Here is a 16,665-nt window from a genome sequence, read left to right on the forward strand (position 1 = left end):
GGTCGTCGTCGCCATGACCCAATCTATAAGGCCAGAACAAAATATGTAACCATATCCTATGAAAATTAAGATATGTACATTGAATTAACAATATTATATGGGAAATTAAACTAATTATTATTGACTTTGCGGTACTCTCTCTGTGGACAAACCGTGTAGCATGAGTCTCGACTATTATGCGGAGTGTGTGCATTCATGCAATAATTTTTTTCGTACTCATTTCTGTTCTCCTTCTTATACTCATTCCTATTGTTGTCGTCTTTTGGTAATTAAGCAGACAAATCATAGTTTGAATTATTATTTTTTATGTGTTAAACTGTAATTTACAAATAAATTAAGATGAATGTTTTCTTACTTGTAAAGACATAAACATTATTTGTAGTTTAATATGCCTAAATGGGACATAGTCTTAGATTCCACCACTTAATTCAAAGTTGAAGCATACTCCTCCCGAGTCTTGACTACGCTACATTGAAAGCAGCCAACTAGAATATAAAATTACGGATGACCTATATATAATCTAGTGAAAAACTGACTTCATATAATAAAGAATAGCCTTCGAATTGTTTTTATCTTTAAATTAATCTAAATTGCAAAAGAAAATTCGAAATTGAGAGCATGGGGAGCATCTACGCTACTGAATACGGCTACGCTCATATCTACATATTTGAATTGTTTTAATAATAAAGAATTAAATGGATGTAAGGGTGGGAGGTGAGGTTCAGAAATTTTGATTTTATGTGATATGTGGTTCAGATTAGAATTGAATAATCAACTTGTATAAACAAGTTATTCTAGGACACTCTTTTCTATTTCTTTTTCTTTACCACTTAATATTATTTGTTTTCTTGATTAATTGGGGATAGCAAGCTGAGATATTGGAACTATCTCTCCGGAGACAAATGACAAGTAGTAGATGGAGTTTGTTGCCCTTCATACAATCCGAAATCCTTATCTGTGTGGTTCAAATAGCTAAATGGACTTTCCTAATAAAAAAAGTTAATTGTATGTTTATAGAAGGGACATCTAGAATACATCCACCAATTATCTTGTCATGTGTAAAACTTCCCCTCGTACCGCCGAAGTTTAGAAAAAAGGAAGATGCATTGCAAATGACGCCAAAAAGAAAGTCATCTTCAAGGAATGGAGTATTCTTTTGAAATTTTCAAAGATTTTAAATGAGGTACAAACTTTTTTCTTAAGTCTAATTAATCCACCACTTGATTCAAAGTTCAAGGATGTAGCATACATTCTTGACCCAAAAGGCTCAAGCATATGTCTTACGACTTTGTCTTAGAACGTCACATATGACTTCCTGATAGTGTCAAATTAATAATTTAAGGGTGCGTTTGTTGCACCGGATTGTCTCGGACTGGACTAGTTTTAGGGATTAAGCTGGACTGGCTTAGACTAGACTAAGCTGGACTAACTTAGTGAAACGTTTTGTGCAGTATCGGACTAAGAAGCAGAATAATTAACAAACTCTAAAATTATATTATTTAATCCCTATCTTTTTTAATATGTTTTTATAAATTATCAAATTATAATATTATACTATTTAATCTATATGTTTTTTAATACTTTTTTTTCTTTTATTTTCATTTTCATTTTCTTTTTCTAGAATTCTCGTCTCCTTCCCCAAATCTCTCCACTTTCCCGTCCATCTCCCTCTCAATCTCTCTCTCTCTCTCTCTCTCTCTCTCTCATCAGCAATTCTATTCTTTTCACACATTCTTAGAAAGTCGGGTGAGGAAGTCGACAAGTATCCGACGAGTGAGGAAGTCGGGTAAAAAACCCACCTCACCTTCAATTCGATTACTAATCAGTCGAGTGAGGAAGTCGACAAATATCCGACGAGCGAGAGAGAAGGCAGTTTGGTAATTACTGGACAACCATGGCAGCAGATCCTGTATCAAACAACAAACCACCGTCATCTTCCAAGGCCCCAGATCCAGCCAACCCAGACTCTTCTCCGAGCTGGAGCCCAACGATTTGAGACCCGTTGGGAAAGTTGGCGAGCGAAGCAGACAAACGAAGAAGACAAGTGAAGCTGACGAACAAAGCCGGTCTTAGCAGTCCTGTTGTTTTCGGGGGGTCTCTGTAAGACCATCTAAGGAGGTTGCTAGTCGAGGCGAGTCCCTCGTAGTACCATTAAAAGTAGTCCGTGTTCCAAACAAACACTGGACTATACTCCAATCCAGTCCAGTGAGACTTAAAGAAGCCAAACAAACGGGCCCTAAGCTTCTAAACAACAATGTACCTATTCAATCAGATCCATGGTGGTTTCAAAGATGAATTTCAGCTCTCCAAATTTCTCATGTGGCATTTGCGGTGGCGGGGGCCGGGTAGGGCTCGCTTCATTTCAGAATCAAAATTTCTGAATCTGTCTCCAGCTTTACAAAAGTTTAAAGTCCTATGATAGTTTTCAAGCATTTTAGAGCTTGTTTGGTATTTTACTTGAATCAAACTTTTTAAACTCAAAAATAATTTTCAAGTTTTAGGCCTTAAAAACTTGTTTGATAAGACTATTTTAAAAAACTGAACTCAAGACTAATTCAAAAATATAGTCTATTATCTAAAAACACAAAAAGTGATTTTTTAAAGTTTTTAAACTTAAACTCACTCTTTTTCTTTCTCTCCCTCCTCCCCTCTCACTTCAAATCCATCTCTCTTTTCTTCTTTCTCTCTCCCCCTTCTCTCTCTTTTTTTTTTTATCTTTTTCGTCTCTCTTCCAATTCGCTCTCTTCAGTTTCTCAGTTCTTTCTCTCACTCTTCTTCCTCTCTATATCCTCCGATCTTCTCACTTCTTTATCTTTCCTACAATCATCTCTTACTTTCTTTTCTCCTCTCTCATCTTTCTCTCTCAACCCCCTTTTTATGGATCTTTTTGTCCAATTTAAGTTGTAAGATTTAAAATTTTTAAATCGCATACCAGTTTTAAAGAAAATTGTTTTCAAGAAAAATTATTAAGAAATGTTTTGAAAAATTATAAAAAATTTTAAATATGATATCAAACAAGCCTTTATATTCTTCTAGAAATTTATCAATAATTCTTGTGAAATTTCAGCCTTGTAAGCTTATTTAATTAATAAGATCTATAGCAGCATAGTTGCAGTGTACTGGAAGACTTTAAAATACTGTTAGTATTTGTATCTTTTTAACCAATCATGTACGTGCAGTCAAATTGTCCTAGAACTGATAAACAAGTCAGTCTCGTCGTCTCTATTAGAGGTCAAAAGTTAATACATATATACGTAGCGTGGTTATGAAAGGGAGGTCCTGTTGAGAATAAATCTACTTATTAATAATAGGAGGGACCTTCTAAGGAGTTATAAGGAATTAGGTCACTCCTCATTTGTTAATTGGTTTTATAATAGAACCTTAACTTTCTTTATGGTATCAGAGCAAATTATTTTATGTGTCAAACCTGTTGGCTGAAAGGAAAGGAGGACAGCTCAGCTGCCAAGTCAGCACAAATAAGTTAAAAGAAGTTAGAGAGATAACGGGAAGTTAGTTAGGGTGGTTAGTAGTGTAATGAGTAAGAAACAATAGCCTATAAATACAAGGCTAACAGATTGTAATTTTATCGAATTCATTCCTTCTGAATACAATCTACTTTCTCTCTCATGGCTTCTCTCTCTTCTCTCTCTTCGATACTTTCGTTCTTTACATTTCTGTGCTTCTGCATTTCTTGCAAACCTTCATTTCTTCTGCTTTCTTGGTGCTGTTAATATGGTATCATCGCCGAGGAACGATGGGATGATTCTTCCGCTGGAATTTTCTGCAAGTGCTGGGATTTCTATGTGTACATATTTGTTCCTGTTTTCGCATATAAGGTGTTTGCGATATTGTCTGAGTAGAATTTTGATCTGATTTTCATGAGTAATTGATTGAAGGCCGATGCCATGTCTTGCTGTGATATGATATGTTTGATGTATGTGATGAAGAATGTTTGATAAGGCCGATGCCAAGTGTGTACATTCAGTGAAATTGATTGAAGTATTTTTTTTGAGTTTCTTGCTACGAAGGGCCGATGCCAGTAGTACAGAATTGTTGAAAATAGTTGTTGATTGAAAGATTGAGTGGGGTATCTTTGTTGATTAATTGGTTGATCGTTTTGGAGATTTCATTTCTTGATTATTGAAAGTATTCTGTTCTTAGAAAGGCATAGTATCAATCTTGCGTGATTTGTGAAGCAATTATGTCAGAAAACACTGAAAATTGAAGGGCTTCTGGGAATGTTGACTGTGAAGCTTCAGGATGATAATTTTGTAAAATGGTCCTATCAATTCCAATCTGTTTTGCGTGGATATGATCTGTTTGATTTCTTTACTGGTGAGAATCCCTGTCCACCAAAATTTGTTATACATACTGAAATGGGTGTTACGAAGGAGATCACTGATGCATATAAAAGCTGGGTTAAAAAGGATATGGCATTGCTTAGTCTGTTAATGGCCACTGTATCTGATGATGCAATGGAACACATTATTGGTTGTAAAACTCCTCAAGAAGCATGGACATGCTTGCCAGATAGATTTGCTTTGGTGTCTGTTGCAAGGATTAGTCAGTTAAAGACGGAGTTCTACACTGCACAGAAAGGAGCAGATTCAGGTGATAAGTTCTTAATGCGATTGAAGTCTATTTGAGATCAACTTGTTTCTGCAGGGGAAAAAGTTTCAGATAATGATCTGATTATAGCTGCGTTGACAGGATTACCACAAGAGTATGATATGATAAGAACTGTGATCTTGGCAAGAGAGACATCAATTTCTGTGAAGGATTTTGGAGCACAGTTGTTAAGTGCAGAATTGGCTAATGAATCCAGAATTTCTTCTTTAACTAATTCTATGTCTGCAATGTATGTACATGGTGAAAGCTCTAATTCAAGGAGTAATGGAGGTCATGGAAGATATCAAGGGGACAGCTCAAACATGGGATCTGGCAGTTATCAAGGAAGTTCAAATCAAAGGCACTCTTCTCAGAACAAAGGGTCCTATAATTCTAACAGATATGCCTCTGGAAACAATTTCACAAGGCCATATTTTGGGAATCAATACAAAGGCAATAATAGTTTCAATCAATCTGGGTTTAATAGTTCTACTGGGTCTACTTCTACTAATGGTCCTAAACAGGATCATGATTGATTACCGGATGTTCCAGAAGTAAATGACTTAGAGTCCCATTCGTCGTATTTTCCTAATATGACACGAGTTCTACTCCACAATGAGGCTTCTGGACCAAGCTGGTGTAGTTGCACCGAGATATCCTTGAGTTCTCCAGACAAAAACATGGCAGCAAATATGAGCAGAGCTACTATTGAAAAACCGATAGGAATGAGAAAGAGGCCCCAAAAGCTTCCAAGGCTGAGACTTGGAAGAGATCAAACTGTTGGAGTCTGCACAACATGAGTTGATTTTTATGGAGCCAATCAAGCAAACCCAAATTGACAAGAAATTTAGTGGATATGCTCAGTCACCTGAGATGCTGAATGCTATGAACTGGGTGCAATTGGTACATCTTACTCTATCTCTTGCCATCTTTAATTCAATCTATCTACTACAGGAGTTGGTGGTTGGTGATGCACAAGGCCAATAGTTCTCTTACTCAACGCTGTCAAGATCAGTGTGCTCCAACTATTTTATGAATTCATTTTGGCAGGATATATCTGGTACTGATATTTGTCTTTTGTCTTTTGGGTGACCACAATGGAGATGTTTTGGAAGAACATGGTTCAGGATTAAAGACCATACAGAAGCTAATACTGGAGATGTGTATGGTACACGGTTTGAAAAATTGGCTGTTTTCTTTCCCAGACTGCTCTATGCTTCTTTCTCGGTTTGAGTCTTGGGAGGCTTGAGGACAAGCTGTTGGAGCAATATTAGAAAATATGAAAAATAGCAATATAATTCCAATGATAATAATCATAAAGAAAATCACAATATCAATAGTATACAAAATTCATAAACTAGAGATAAAGTTAGAAAAACTGACAAACTTGGAGATTGAGGCTTGCATAAATGCAATGTCCTAAAGATAGAATTCCGCCCCTACTTTTGTGCTTGTAGTTCGATAGGCATCCATCTCCCAGGATTCAACAATTTATAATCCGAAGTCAAAGCACTTCAATCTTCGGACTCTGGCGAATTTTATATATTCTGTACTCTCAAGACACGACTCATAATTTACACACGAAGCATGAGAGAAACAAAGTGGGGAAACCCTATTTCTCAAGAGTAAAAATTAACTCTAATTTTCTATATCTAATACCAATGGTTTCATGGGTTTATATAGAATCCAACTTTTACTTATTAAAGAAATGTAACTTTTCATCTATAAGTATACATCACTTATCAAGTATCACCTAAACAACATAACCTTTCTAAGAAATTGGTTAACACTATTTTTCATTCAATTATTAAAATTATAAATTACAGTATTTTATACTATAATATAATTTCCAACTCAAGCCTCTGCAAAACATATTCTGAAATCACAACAAGAAGACATTAGGATCACAAATAAATCAAATCAATATAAAATAGAGATTGACTAATTATATTAAACTTATTTGTATAATACAGAACACATGGTTATGAAGATGAAGCCATTGATCCTCGCGAACAAGGTAGAAGTAGTCTTCTACTTCCAATACCTCTCAATGAACTTTGCTATCGAAATAGGCTTGTAGTTTTCGTGAGTTTCAGATGTATGGAAGTAGGGACTGCTCCTTGGTTATATAGCTAGGGTTTCAACCAATTCCTCCCTATTATTGGAAATGATATCAACCTAAATCATATCTAATCAATTAGAGTCCCATCATGACTCTTATTCCTTGTATTTACTTAATAAAGGTTCATAATTGATTGCATGTAATTAGGACTCCAATATGTTTATTTCCTTAAGGCACCAAGAGTCCTAGAGATTTCATTAACTTGATTGTCAAGTCAACTATTCCCTCAATTACTCTCGGCATAATTATTCGTGATCCTAATGTTTTGTTGTTGTGATTTCAGAGTATGTTTTACAGCCTCATGTTAAAAGGTAAGACTGATGCGACTCTAAGTTACTGGGCTTCTGTTAGGACCAATTGGATCACCTATTGTTATTGTTATCTATTAGGCCCATTATATATGTAATACCATTAGGCTTATCTACATATCAACTCTACTATCCTGAGATGTATTTAAACATTTTTTTTTATGTAAGGATGACTACGAATGAAATGATATGAATTTATTTTAATTTCTTCTACTTTTCTTGTATTTTCATTTCCTGTAATTTCCTTTCCGGTTATCTCGACCTCTGATCCTATCATGCCAGTGGTGCTTGAGCCATCAGAACCTTCAAACCCAGTGCAAATAATGGAAGTGAGCGAGATGTTAGATCCCTCAAACTGGCATTGGCCCAAGCTGCTCATGATGTCCATGTGTGTAACAGGTGCACTTCTTTGCAGATTATTGAGCTAGGGTGGTTGTCTCAAGATAAATTGAGGGACGAATACGATCACTAAATTAATACTGTGCGTGTAGCTAGAAGATTCAAACTATATGCAGAAAATTAGCATTCGCTGTTTCGTTTCCTGTGAGTTTTTCTATCCACAAATAAAGGTAGGTGAAGACTGATTGCATATGTTCAATTAATTGTCCAAAGAAAATTATTTATACAGAGATTAATTGCGATGGTCTAGAATTTGGAAGTCCTAACTAGCAAGAGATTTTTTAATGTGTCAGGAACGCTAGGCGTACCGCTATGTGTTATTATACGAGTGGAGGAAATTTTTTTATCAAGTGTCCCTACTTATATAATGATATATAGCATATGTGCTTGTATTTCAGACATATTGAAAAATCTATCATAGCTAGCTATAGAATCCATCATATATTCGGCGTATAATCATTAATGCAATCATATTTATGAAGATAGTTTTCTCAATTATGCAAGTGTTAGTACGAGAAATTTTTCATTGTGACGGGAACACGGGTGGTACACTATGTGTTTTTATGTAAGTGATGAGAAATTTTATTTTTTAAGTTATTAACTTTTTAACACACATATCTCACCATGTGCTGGTCACACTGAAAAATCTCTCGTGTTAGCGCATGTTCAACTGTCATTCTTTTTCCTTCTCTTGAGCATAAGTCCAAAAATAATGTATCTGCACATAATGCCTTGTTATTTTATACGAATTATGGAAAACGAAAGAGGCTTTTTATTGGCGCTCCCAAAAGTCATTCTTTTATACTTTTTTCTAGTGTTATTTTCTCCTACAATTCTTTACAAGAGTGTAGATTTACTATTTTGGAGTGTCCATAATAGCACTCATATTATTATTTTAGTGTTATTTATTTATTTTTTTCAAATTATGTGTAGGCTAAACTATCCTTTCTTTTATTTCACTGAATCTGTTAATTGTTTTCTACGTGAGCTGTTACATGAGCTCCATGCATTTCTTGAACATTGATAGTATGCTCCGGCGACCCATGACTAGTAGTAGATGGCGTTTGTTGCCCTTCGTAGAATCCGAAAACCTTATCAGTGTCGTTTGCATAGCTGAATGGACTTTCAGGCCAGTTCCTATTAGGTGAGGCCTTAACTTCTTCTCCAACCCCCGCAATTCCTTCTTGTTGTTGACGGCTTTTAAAAGTATGGGAGTTGAGGTCTTTTTCGTTGAAAATTTCAATCAGGGCTCGAACCCTTCTCCATCTCGAAGAAGTTCTGGAATCAGGCTGCTCCAAGACATGCCGATGCTTGTAAAAGAAGCAAGCTATGAATATGATGAGAGCTAGAATTGAAGCCGCCCCGGCAATTAGGAATAGGCCCCAAAAGCTTTCAAGACCAAGAGTGTTGCTTGAGATCCTTGGAGTCCTGGAGTTATCATCACAATTGCTTTCTTGACTGAACCATTTGCTCTCAATTTTCATGATCTTCTCTCCTTCCATCACGCTTAGGACTGCTTGTGAAATATCGGGTACAAGAGGAGAACGCTTTGGAAGCACCTGCCAATTAAAGTGATTACCTCAAAGAAGTCACGTTTTTATAAATGCATGTGTGTAGATGTCTACATATATGTACAAGGAAAATGATTTCCGTGCCCACATTTTCTCCTCATGCATCATGTTTAATTATGACATTTGTGTTGAATAAATCAAGGTGCAAAAATAAACAGTGGTATGCCTAAGGAGAAAAGAAGGTGTACTAAATAATTTCCTTATGTATAAAGGAGAGAAATCTTACAAAGCCATAGCCATCAGTTTTGAAGATCGGACCAATCATGGTATATTTGGAACAATATTTCGCAATGAATAGCTTCATATTTGGGGTTTCATCAACAACAGCTGCAATACCACCCTTTCCACTCCCTTTTGAAAGAGCTTCATCGCATTCTTCCATGGAATTCATACCCTTAAGCTTGGACACATGGAAACCGATTTGTTTCATCAAGAGTTTGCAAACAAAGCTATTCTTTAAGCATCCAACATTGTCCCCATTTCTTAGTATATCCTCTATATTCGTGACAGTTGGTTGGAGTTGTTCAACTGTTAATAGCGATGCTAGATTAGCTGTGTAGCTTTGTGTCAAAACTAGCACAACAAACACCCATATAATCATCAAGAATCTGGCCAAGTTGCTAACCACTCTCTCCCCTGTAAAAGTGGTTAAAAAAAAAAAAGTGTACCAAAAATAAGTGAATGCCATTAAAATTTCTTATTTTGAAATTAGCTAGTAAAGAGATCGATAATTACTATGTGAAAACACCATGGTGGAGAAGGAGAACCAAAAGCTTGTGCCAACTTGATGTGAGGGAGGGCCGCGAAAGTCTTCATTAATTTGATGTTCAAGTACCCAAATGACGAAACCAATGAAGATGAAGAAACAAAAAGTCGTAAGCCACAAGTCCCATGTCAAAGGCTTCATGAAAACCCATGCATTTTTGCTCCTGGTGTCTCTGATTGGAACAACCATTACTACCCCCGATTCTGTGTAGGGCATCGTAAAGTCCACGTACAAAGACCTGTTTGCCCTAATCGTGGTATCTCCCACCACAGCATCAAATTTCTGTCAACAGAAGATGTAACCAGAGAAAAATATAAATGCGGGTCCAAAATGAAATCAGTTCTCGATATTTTTATTGTGACGTATAAGTTTACCTCAAGATATACTTGATAGACCAAATCATTGTAAGTGCCAGCCATTGTTCCATCAGAATTCTCAAAGGGAATGAACTCGAAAGGAAGAGCGTATGGTAGTACTTCAACTGCAGCCTCAAAGACATCAATACTGAACCCAGTGACTTCCGTTATGTTAGTGCTAGGGTTCTTGGTTACCTTAACAAACTCACTAAAACCAATTTTTACAGGAACTCCAATTCTCAGCTTCTTGTCATTTGTTGGGATCTCCCATCCCTTGGGAACAGAGAGAGAATCTCCAGGCCATATAATTGGTGAAAGATTGCACTTGGAAGTTGAAAGTTTGCTTGTGTTTGCAGAATTCAGTGTCTTTACCATACCATTTTCCGGTGTCCAAAATGCAATAGTTCTTACTCCATCACCATTTACATTAACTATCTTAAAATTCGATGCCTGAAGTTGCCCTTCGTCAAGCCTGAAGTCACCAGCTATACCTTTGAATGAAGTATTAGATATGGCTTGGGAAAGTTTTAGACCATATTGGGAGACCTCAAACGTATCAAGATCTGTTGAGTTAACGGAATCATTCCTATTTTGAAAATCAGAGTTTGTATTAAACCCAACTTCTTCTACTGCAAAGGCTAGTGCAAAAACTGCATCATAAGCCCGAAATCCAAATACATCGACATCAACATCGATGATGGCTGGATTGTCTTGTTGGAATCGTCTTTTCCACCGCATTTTGAAAATTTTAAGCTCCTCTGTTCTTGGAACTTCAGTTTCCACACCTAATACCCCTTGCATTGAATTCAGATCTACCGGAGGGATTGTCCATAAACGATTTCCTACCCCGTTGGTCATGATCCAAACATAGCCTTTTCTCATCATTCCGACCTCTTTTGCCTTGGCAAATAGCTTAGTGCAAAGTATGGGCAACATGTGCACAATGAAGACTCTAGTTTGCATTGTCATTAACTTGTGAAGCTCTTTTTCAATTTGTACATCTGTAGGTGATGCGGGAATGACACTCCGATAAGGGACATGAGCATCAACCTCTTGCAATGCATCAATTAAAAAGGGTATGACTCCCTCGCCGTACGTATTGTCTACATAAATTGGCACAACTTGTCTCCATCCGAAATTTTTAACAATGGCACTTATGGCTTTCACTTGGTGAGAGTCGGTTTGTGTGATTCGGAAGAAGTAAGAGCTTTGGAGTGAAGTAAGAGAGGGGCTTGTTGCAGAAAATGATAAAATGGGCACATGAGCTTGGTCTCCAAGATTAACAACAAAGCTAGCCTGCATTGATGTCACTGGCCCCAGGATTGCTTGCACTTCTACATTCTTTATCAGGTCTATAGCTGTGTCCCAAGAAAAAAAAAAAATTGATTAGTGTGATTGACTAATTTAATGATATTGATGAAATTGGGGTTCCACCATAAAATCAAAGGAAAACTAACGAAAAGTCTAAAAAAACTTCATTTTTAATGAAAAGGCCTTTTTAGGTACATGGAATAGTAACAGAGAAAGGTGTAAATGTGGTTTTTCGTTAAAAGTGAATAGTACCGGGAGTGTTTTGTTAAAACTCCCTAAAATCAATTGGCAATATGGGGAATAGCCCAAGATCATATAAGCCCCCTTAGCTAGACTTGTCTCTCACAAATGTGGGACAAACTCTCCACACACCATCAACTCTCAACACACCCCTGCACGTGTAATCGATTTTTAAGCCACATGAACAACATGTGGGTGACGCGTGAGCACTTGTGGCCCCTTGGGCTTTTAGGGACAACCTGCTCTGAATATCATGATGAAATTAGGGTTCCCTCATAAAACCAATTGGCTATATAAGAAATAACCCAATATCATATAAGCGCTTAGCTAGACTTGTCCGTCACCAATGTGGGACAAACTCTCCACACACCGTCAACTCTCAACAGATATTATACATTCTTTTTCCAGTTAAAATGGTTAAATCTTTATGAATTGCATAGTTATGTATGACTAGATTATACGAAACGATGTCAATAGTCGCTAATACCTCGAATCCACGAAGAGACAACATTTTGGTTGGTCATTGAAGAATTTATTAAGCTTGACGGGACCAGCTACCTAACACGGTTTGAAGAATATAATTAAATGACAAAACTAAAAATCGTACCGTTTTCACCTCTTGCTCACATCCCCTTGTATTAAACATGTGAGGTCGAAAATTGTAGGGGTTTGCACGTTGCACTTAGACCATCTCAAATGATTGGGCTAAAAGTCAAATATTTTTGCCCGGGATTATTAAAAAATGAACTTAGGCTATTTTTTTTCTTAAATTAAATTTTAAAAAATATAAATATGTAGACTATCATAAATAAATTTTATGAACATTTTAATCTAAAAATATTTAAATTCCGATAAATATTGAAAAATCACTAAATTTCCCACAAAGCAAGCTTTCAACTTTCACCAATCTTCAACCCTGGGCTAACTTTCAATTCACCTACCGTTCAACACCAAACTTTCAACTTTCACTGTTAGATTTGAACAAATACATAGGTATTTATACAGTTTTGGGGTGAATTTTGAGTTAAATAAATTTTTTTAATTATTTTAGCCGTTGGATTTAAATTTGGGCCATTAGATCTTTTTTTTTACCGTTAGATTTGATTATATTCAATCTCAGACGTTGGATTCAATGTGCTTTAAAATAACATATTCTAAAAAAATTAAATTTGAATCTGGACCGTTGGATCAACGAACGGACCCTTAGATCTCAGCCCTTGGTTTAAAAATAGAGCCGTTGGGGTTTTTTTGGGTGGCTGACAACCTATGACAGAGGGACCCACCCCTGTTGGGCAATGTTTGCAAGCCCATCGCGTGGGCGCGTTGGAGAGTGACCGGGCCGAGACTGGCCCAACTGCCCGCGAGTCCACTCGCATGGGGTGGGGGGAATTTGGGGGGGTATTTGGCCCAGCTTTGACATTTGGCTTTTAGCCCAATGTTTTAGCATGGGTTGGAGGGTGTTTGGGGGAGGAGGAATAAATGGGAAAATTTAGCATTTAGCCTATCATTGGAGATGGTCTTACAGACACACCTTTGACATAATTTGTTAGGGTTCATTTGAAAATGTTTTTAAAATGACTGAAAGTGCTCTTGATGAAATTGAGTTTGGGTTCCCAATTTTTCGAAAGAAACATCAGATATGTGCTTTTTACAGAAAACACTTAAAGTGTTTTTCCAAGATCCACTTAGATTTTTATTAAACATTGGTTTCAAAAATATTTTCACCAAAATGGTTTTAGCCATTTTAAAAGCACTTCCAAACGAACCTTTAATTGTTACACTGATTATTTAAAGGGGAAACTTGATATAAATCCAATTTTTTTAGTCAACAATAAGAATAGTCCAATTTATTAAAATAAGTCCAATTTCTTAAATTTTTAATTATCAATAATTATCTCTTCAATGATAAGAATTATTATAAAAATTAAATTTCTTTGTAATTTTCTCTTTAATTATTTCTTTTTATTTATTTATTTGTTTTTTTTTTCTTCCTCATGCTTTAAACCCCATTTGTAGATTTTATTTTTAATTTTTATAATCAACCTATATCGCGGATTAATTGTATTTTATCTACCTATATGACATGTTCTTTTTTATAAACATCATGTCATAGATTAATGCGTCTTGTTTATAGGTATATTATTTTTGGCTAAATAGCCAAAATGGTAACTGAGATTTGCATAACTCATCACTTTGATCCCTAACATTTCAAATCGATAAAAGTGGTCCCTGAGATTGTCCATCATCCATCATTTTGGTCATTCCGTTAAAAACTCCGTTAAGTATCCTGGAGCTCTTGGCCAGAAGTTTGGGCAATTTTCAAAGCTTCGTAAATCAATCGTTTCTTAACCAAATTCGACCCATAATATATCAAAATGAAGATAGGAAAGTCTAGTATAAGATTATACCTATTTGGAAGCCCAATGGTTGCCGGAGATGGCCAGAAAATAGCCTCAAAGTTGACTGGTCCGAAGGAATACTAGAAAACTCGCCGGAAACTGGGTAAACTTTAAACGTTCATAACTTCTTCAATACTCAACGAAATCAAGTGATTCAAAAACAAAAATCATACTTATCGATGAGGTGAAAAGAATGGCACCTTTTTATATGGCTAAATAGCCGTGGTTTGGCAGGAAAAAGGCTCGAAAGTGGCTAACTCGAGACCAAGATAGCCACTTTCAAGCCGTTTTTCGGCCAAACCACAGCGAGTTAACTGTTGAAAAGGTACCATTCTCTTTGCATTGTCAAGAAGTATGATTTTTGTTTTTGAATCACTTGATTTCGTTGAGTATTGAAGAAGTTATGAACGTTTAAAGTTTACCTAGTTTCCAGCGAGTTTTCCAGTTTTCCTTCGGACCAGTCAACTTTGAGGCTATTTTTCGGCTATCTCCGGCAACCATTGGGTTTCCAAATAGGTATAATCTTATTCTATACTTTCCTATCTTCATTTTGATATATTATGGGTCGAATTTGGTTAAGAAACGATTGAGTTACGAAGCTTTGAAAATTGCCCAAACTTCCAGCCAAGAGCTTTGGGACACTTAATGGAGTTTTTAACGGAAGGACCAAAATGATGGATGGTGGACAATCTTAGGGACCACTTTTATCAATTTGAAATGTTAGGGATCAAAGTGATGAGTTATGCAAATCTCAGTGACCATTTTGGCTATTTAGCCATTATTTTTTTTCTACCTTTTAGTTAGGTTTTATATCTCAGTTATATGTATAATATACATTCATATATTTGTTACTTGAGTTAGGGTAGAATGTTTTGTAGATATATTTATGTTAGTATATTAGTTTTTTTGTTATAAGATATTGATTAGATTTTTTGGAGTTGGAAAATGCATAATATTAGAAGATTTTGATTGATTTTTAGTATTTTTAGAAAATATAAAATGAGTATGAGTATAAAAGAAATAAAAACATATAATTAGATAATTGGACTCATCCCTAAAAAACTCTATGTTTTTGGACCTGGATCTAAAAGCCTCTTATTTAAACAAATTCATAGCACACTCTAGGCATGTATCATCCATTATAATAGGACATCATCATATGTGAGAGAGAGAAAGAGAGAACCTGCAGCAGCTGCACCAACAACAGATTGCTTGGAGTCCCTAGTGTTCAAAACAAGCCTGGTCTTGAAGTGAGCATGAGATGCATAGAAGTCCTCGATGGCCATTTTGATGCAACTCAAATACATCTTCCCGCTCTGACTGGGTTGATCGAGGTCAACAACAACACCCACATTCACTTGGATAGTTGTGTTTTCCACCGCCGCAACCGCCGCCACATTGAAAATCCATGACAAGAGGAAGAGAAAGCATAAAAAGACCATACAAAGTTTCTTGGCTGTACCCATGTTTATTTGAACAAGTGCTTTCTTAAGTTGCAAGACACTTCTATTTGTGAAGCTGAAGCATATATAAATATATGAATATGCAGAGTACGTACACATGAAAAGTTCCTGGAAAATCACACATGAAAAGTCCCTGGAAAATCCTCAAAGAATCAGCCGGTCGTCGTCGCCATGACCCAATCTATACGGCCAGAACAAATATGTAACCATATACTATGAAAATTAAGATATATACATTGAATTAACAATATTATATGGGAAATTAAACTAATTATTATTGATTTTGTGGTACTTTCTCTGTGGACAAACCGTGTAGCATGAGTCTCGACTATTATGCGGAGTGTGTGCATTCATGCAATAATTTTTTTCGTACTCATTTCTGTTCTCCTTCTTATACTCATTCCTATTGTTGTCGTCTTTTGGTAATTAAGCAGACAGATAATAGTTTGAATTATTTTTTTTATGTGTTAAACTGTAATTTGCAAATAAACTAAGATGAATGACTTCTTACATGTAAAGACATAAACATTATTTGTAGTTTAATATTCCTAAATGGGAAATAGTCTTAGATTCCACCACTTAATTCAAAGTTGAAGCATACTCCTCTTACGTCATGACTACGCTATATTGAAAGCAGCCAACTACAATTTAAAATTACGGATATAGAAATTTAATTGACCGGAACTACCTATATATAATCTAATGCAAAACTGACTTCGTCTAATAAAGAATAGCCTTTTAATTGTTTTTATCTTTAAACTAATCTAAATTGTGAAAGAAAATTTGAAATTGAGTGCATAAGGGAACATACGTTCTACTGAATGTGGCTATGCTCATATCTACGTATTTGAATTGTTTTAATAATAAAGAATGAAATGAATGTAAAGGTGGACGGAGAGTTCAGAAATATTGATTCTACGTGATATGTGGTTCAAATTAGAATTGAATAACCAACTTATATAAACAGGTTATTCTAGGCCACCCTTTTCTATTTCTTTTTCTTTACCACTTAATATTATTTGTTTTCTTGATTAATTAGGGATAGCAAGCTGAGATATTGGAACCATCTCCGGAGACGAATGACAAGTAGTAGATGGAGTTTGTTGCCCGTCATACAATCCG

The 16,665-nt window shown here is 35.8% G+C and overlaps 1 protein-coding gene across 1 annotated transcript; it reads right to left on the reverse strand.

Moving 5' to 3' along the window:
- Window positions 1-8,360: 8,360 nt before the first annotated feature.
- On the reverse strand, window positions 8,361-15,900 carry LOC126631093 (glutamate receptor 2.8-like). Its single transcript, XM_050301257.1, has 5 exons — window positions 15,264-15,900; window positions 10,149-11,488; window positions 9,744-10,056; window positions 9,235-9,644; window positions 8,361-8,996 (listed from the first exon to the last, which is right to left on the reverse strand). The coding sequence occupies exons 1-5, from the start codon at window positions 15,640-15,642 to the stop codon at window positions 8,406-8,408; spliced, it is 3,033 nt and encodes a 1,010-aa protein (XP_050157214.1). The 5' UTR covers window positions 15,643-15,900; the 3' UTR covers window positions 8,361-8,405.
- Window positions 15,901-16,665: the final 765 nt, after the last annotated feature.

Source organism: Malus sylvestris, chromosome 8 (assembly GCF_916048215.2).
Source record: "Malus sylvestris chromosome 8, drMalSylv7.2, whole genome shotgun sequence".
Classification (NCBI taxonomy): Eukaryota; Viridiplantae; Streptophyta; class Magnoliopsida; order Rosales; family Rosaceae; genus Malus; species Malus sylvestris.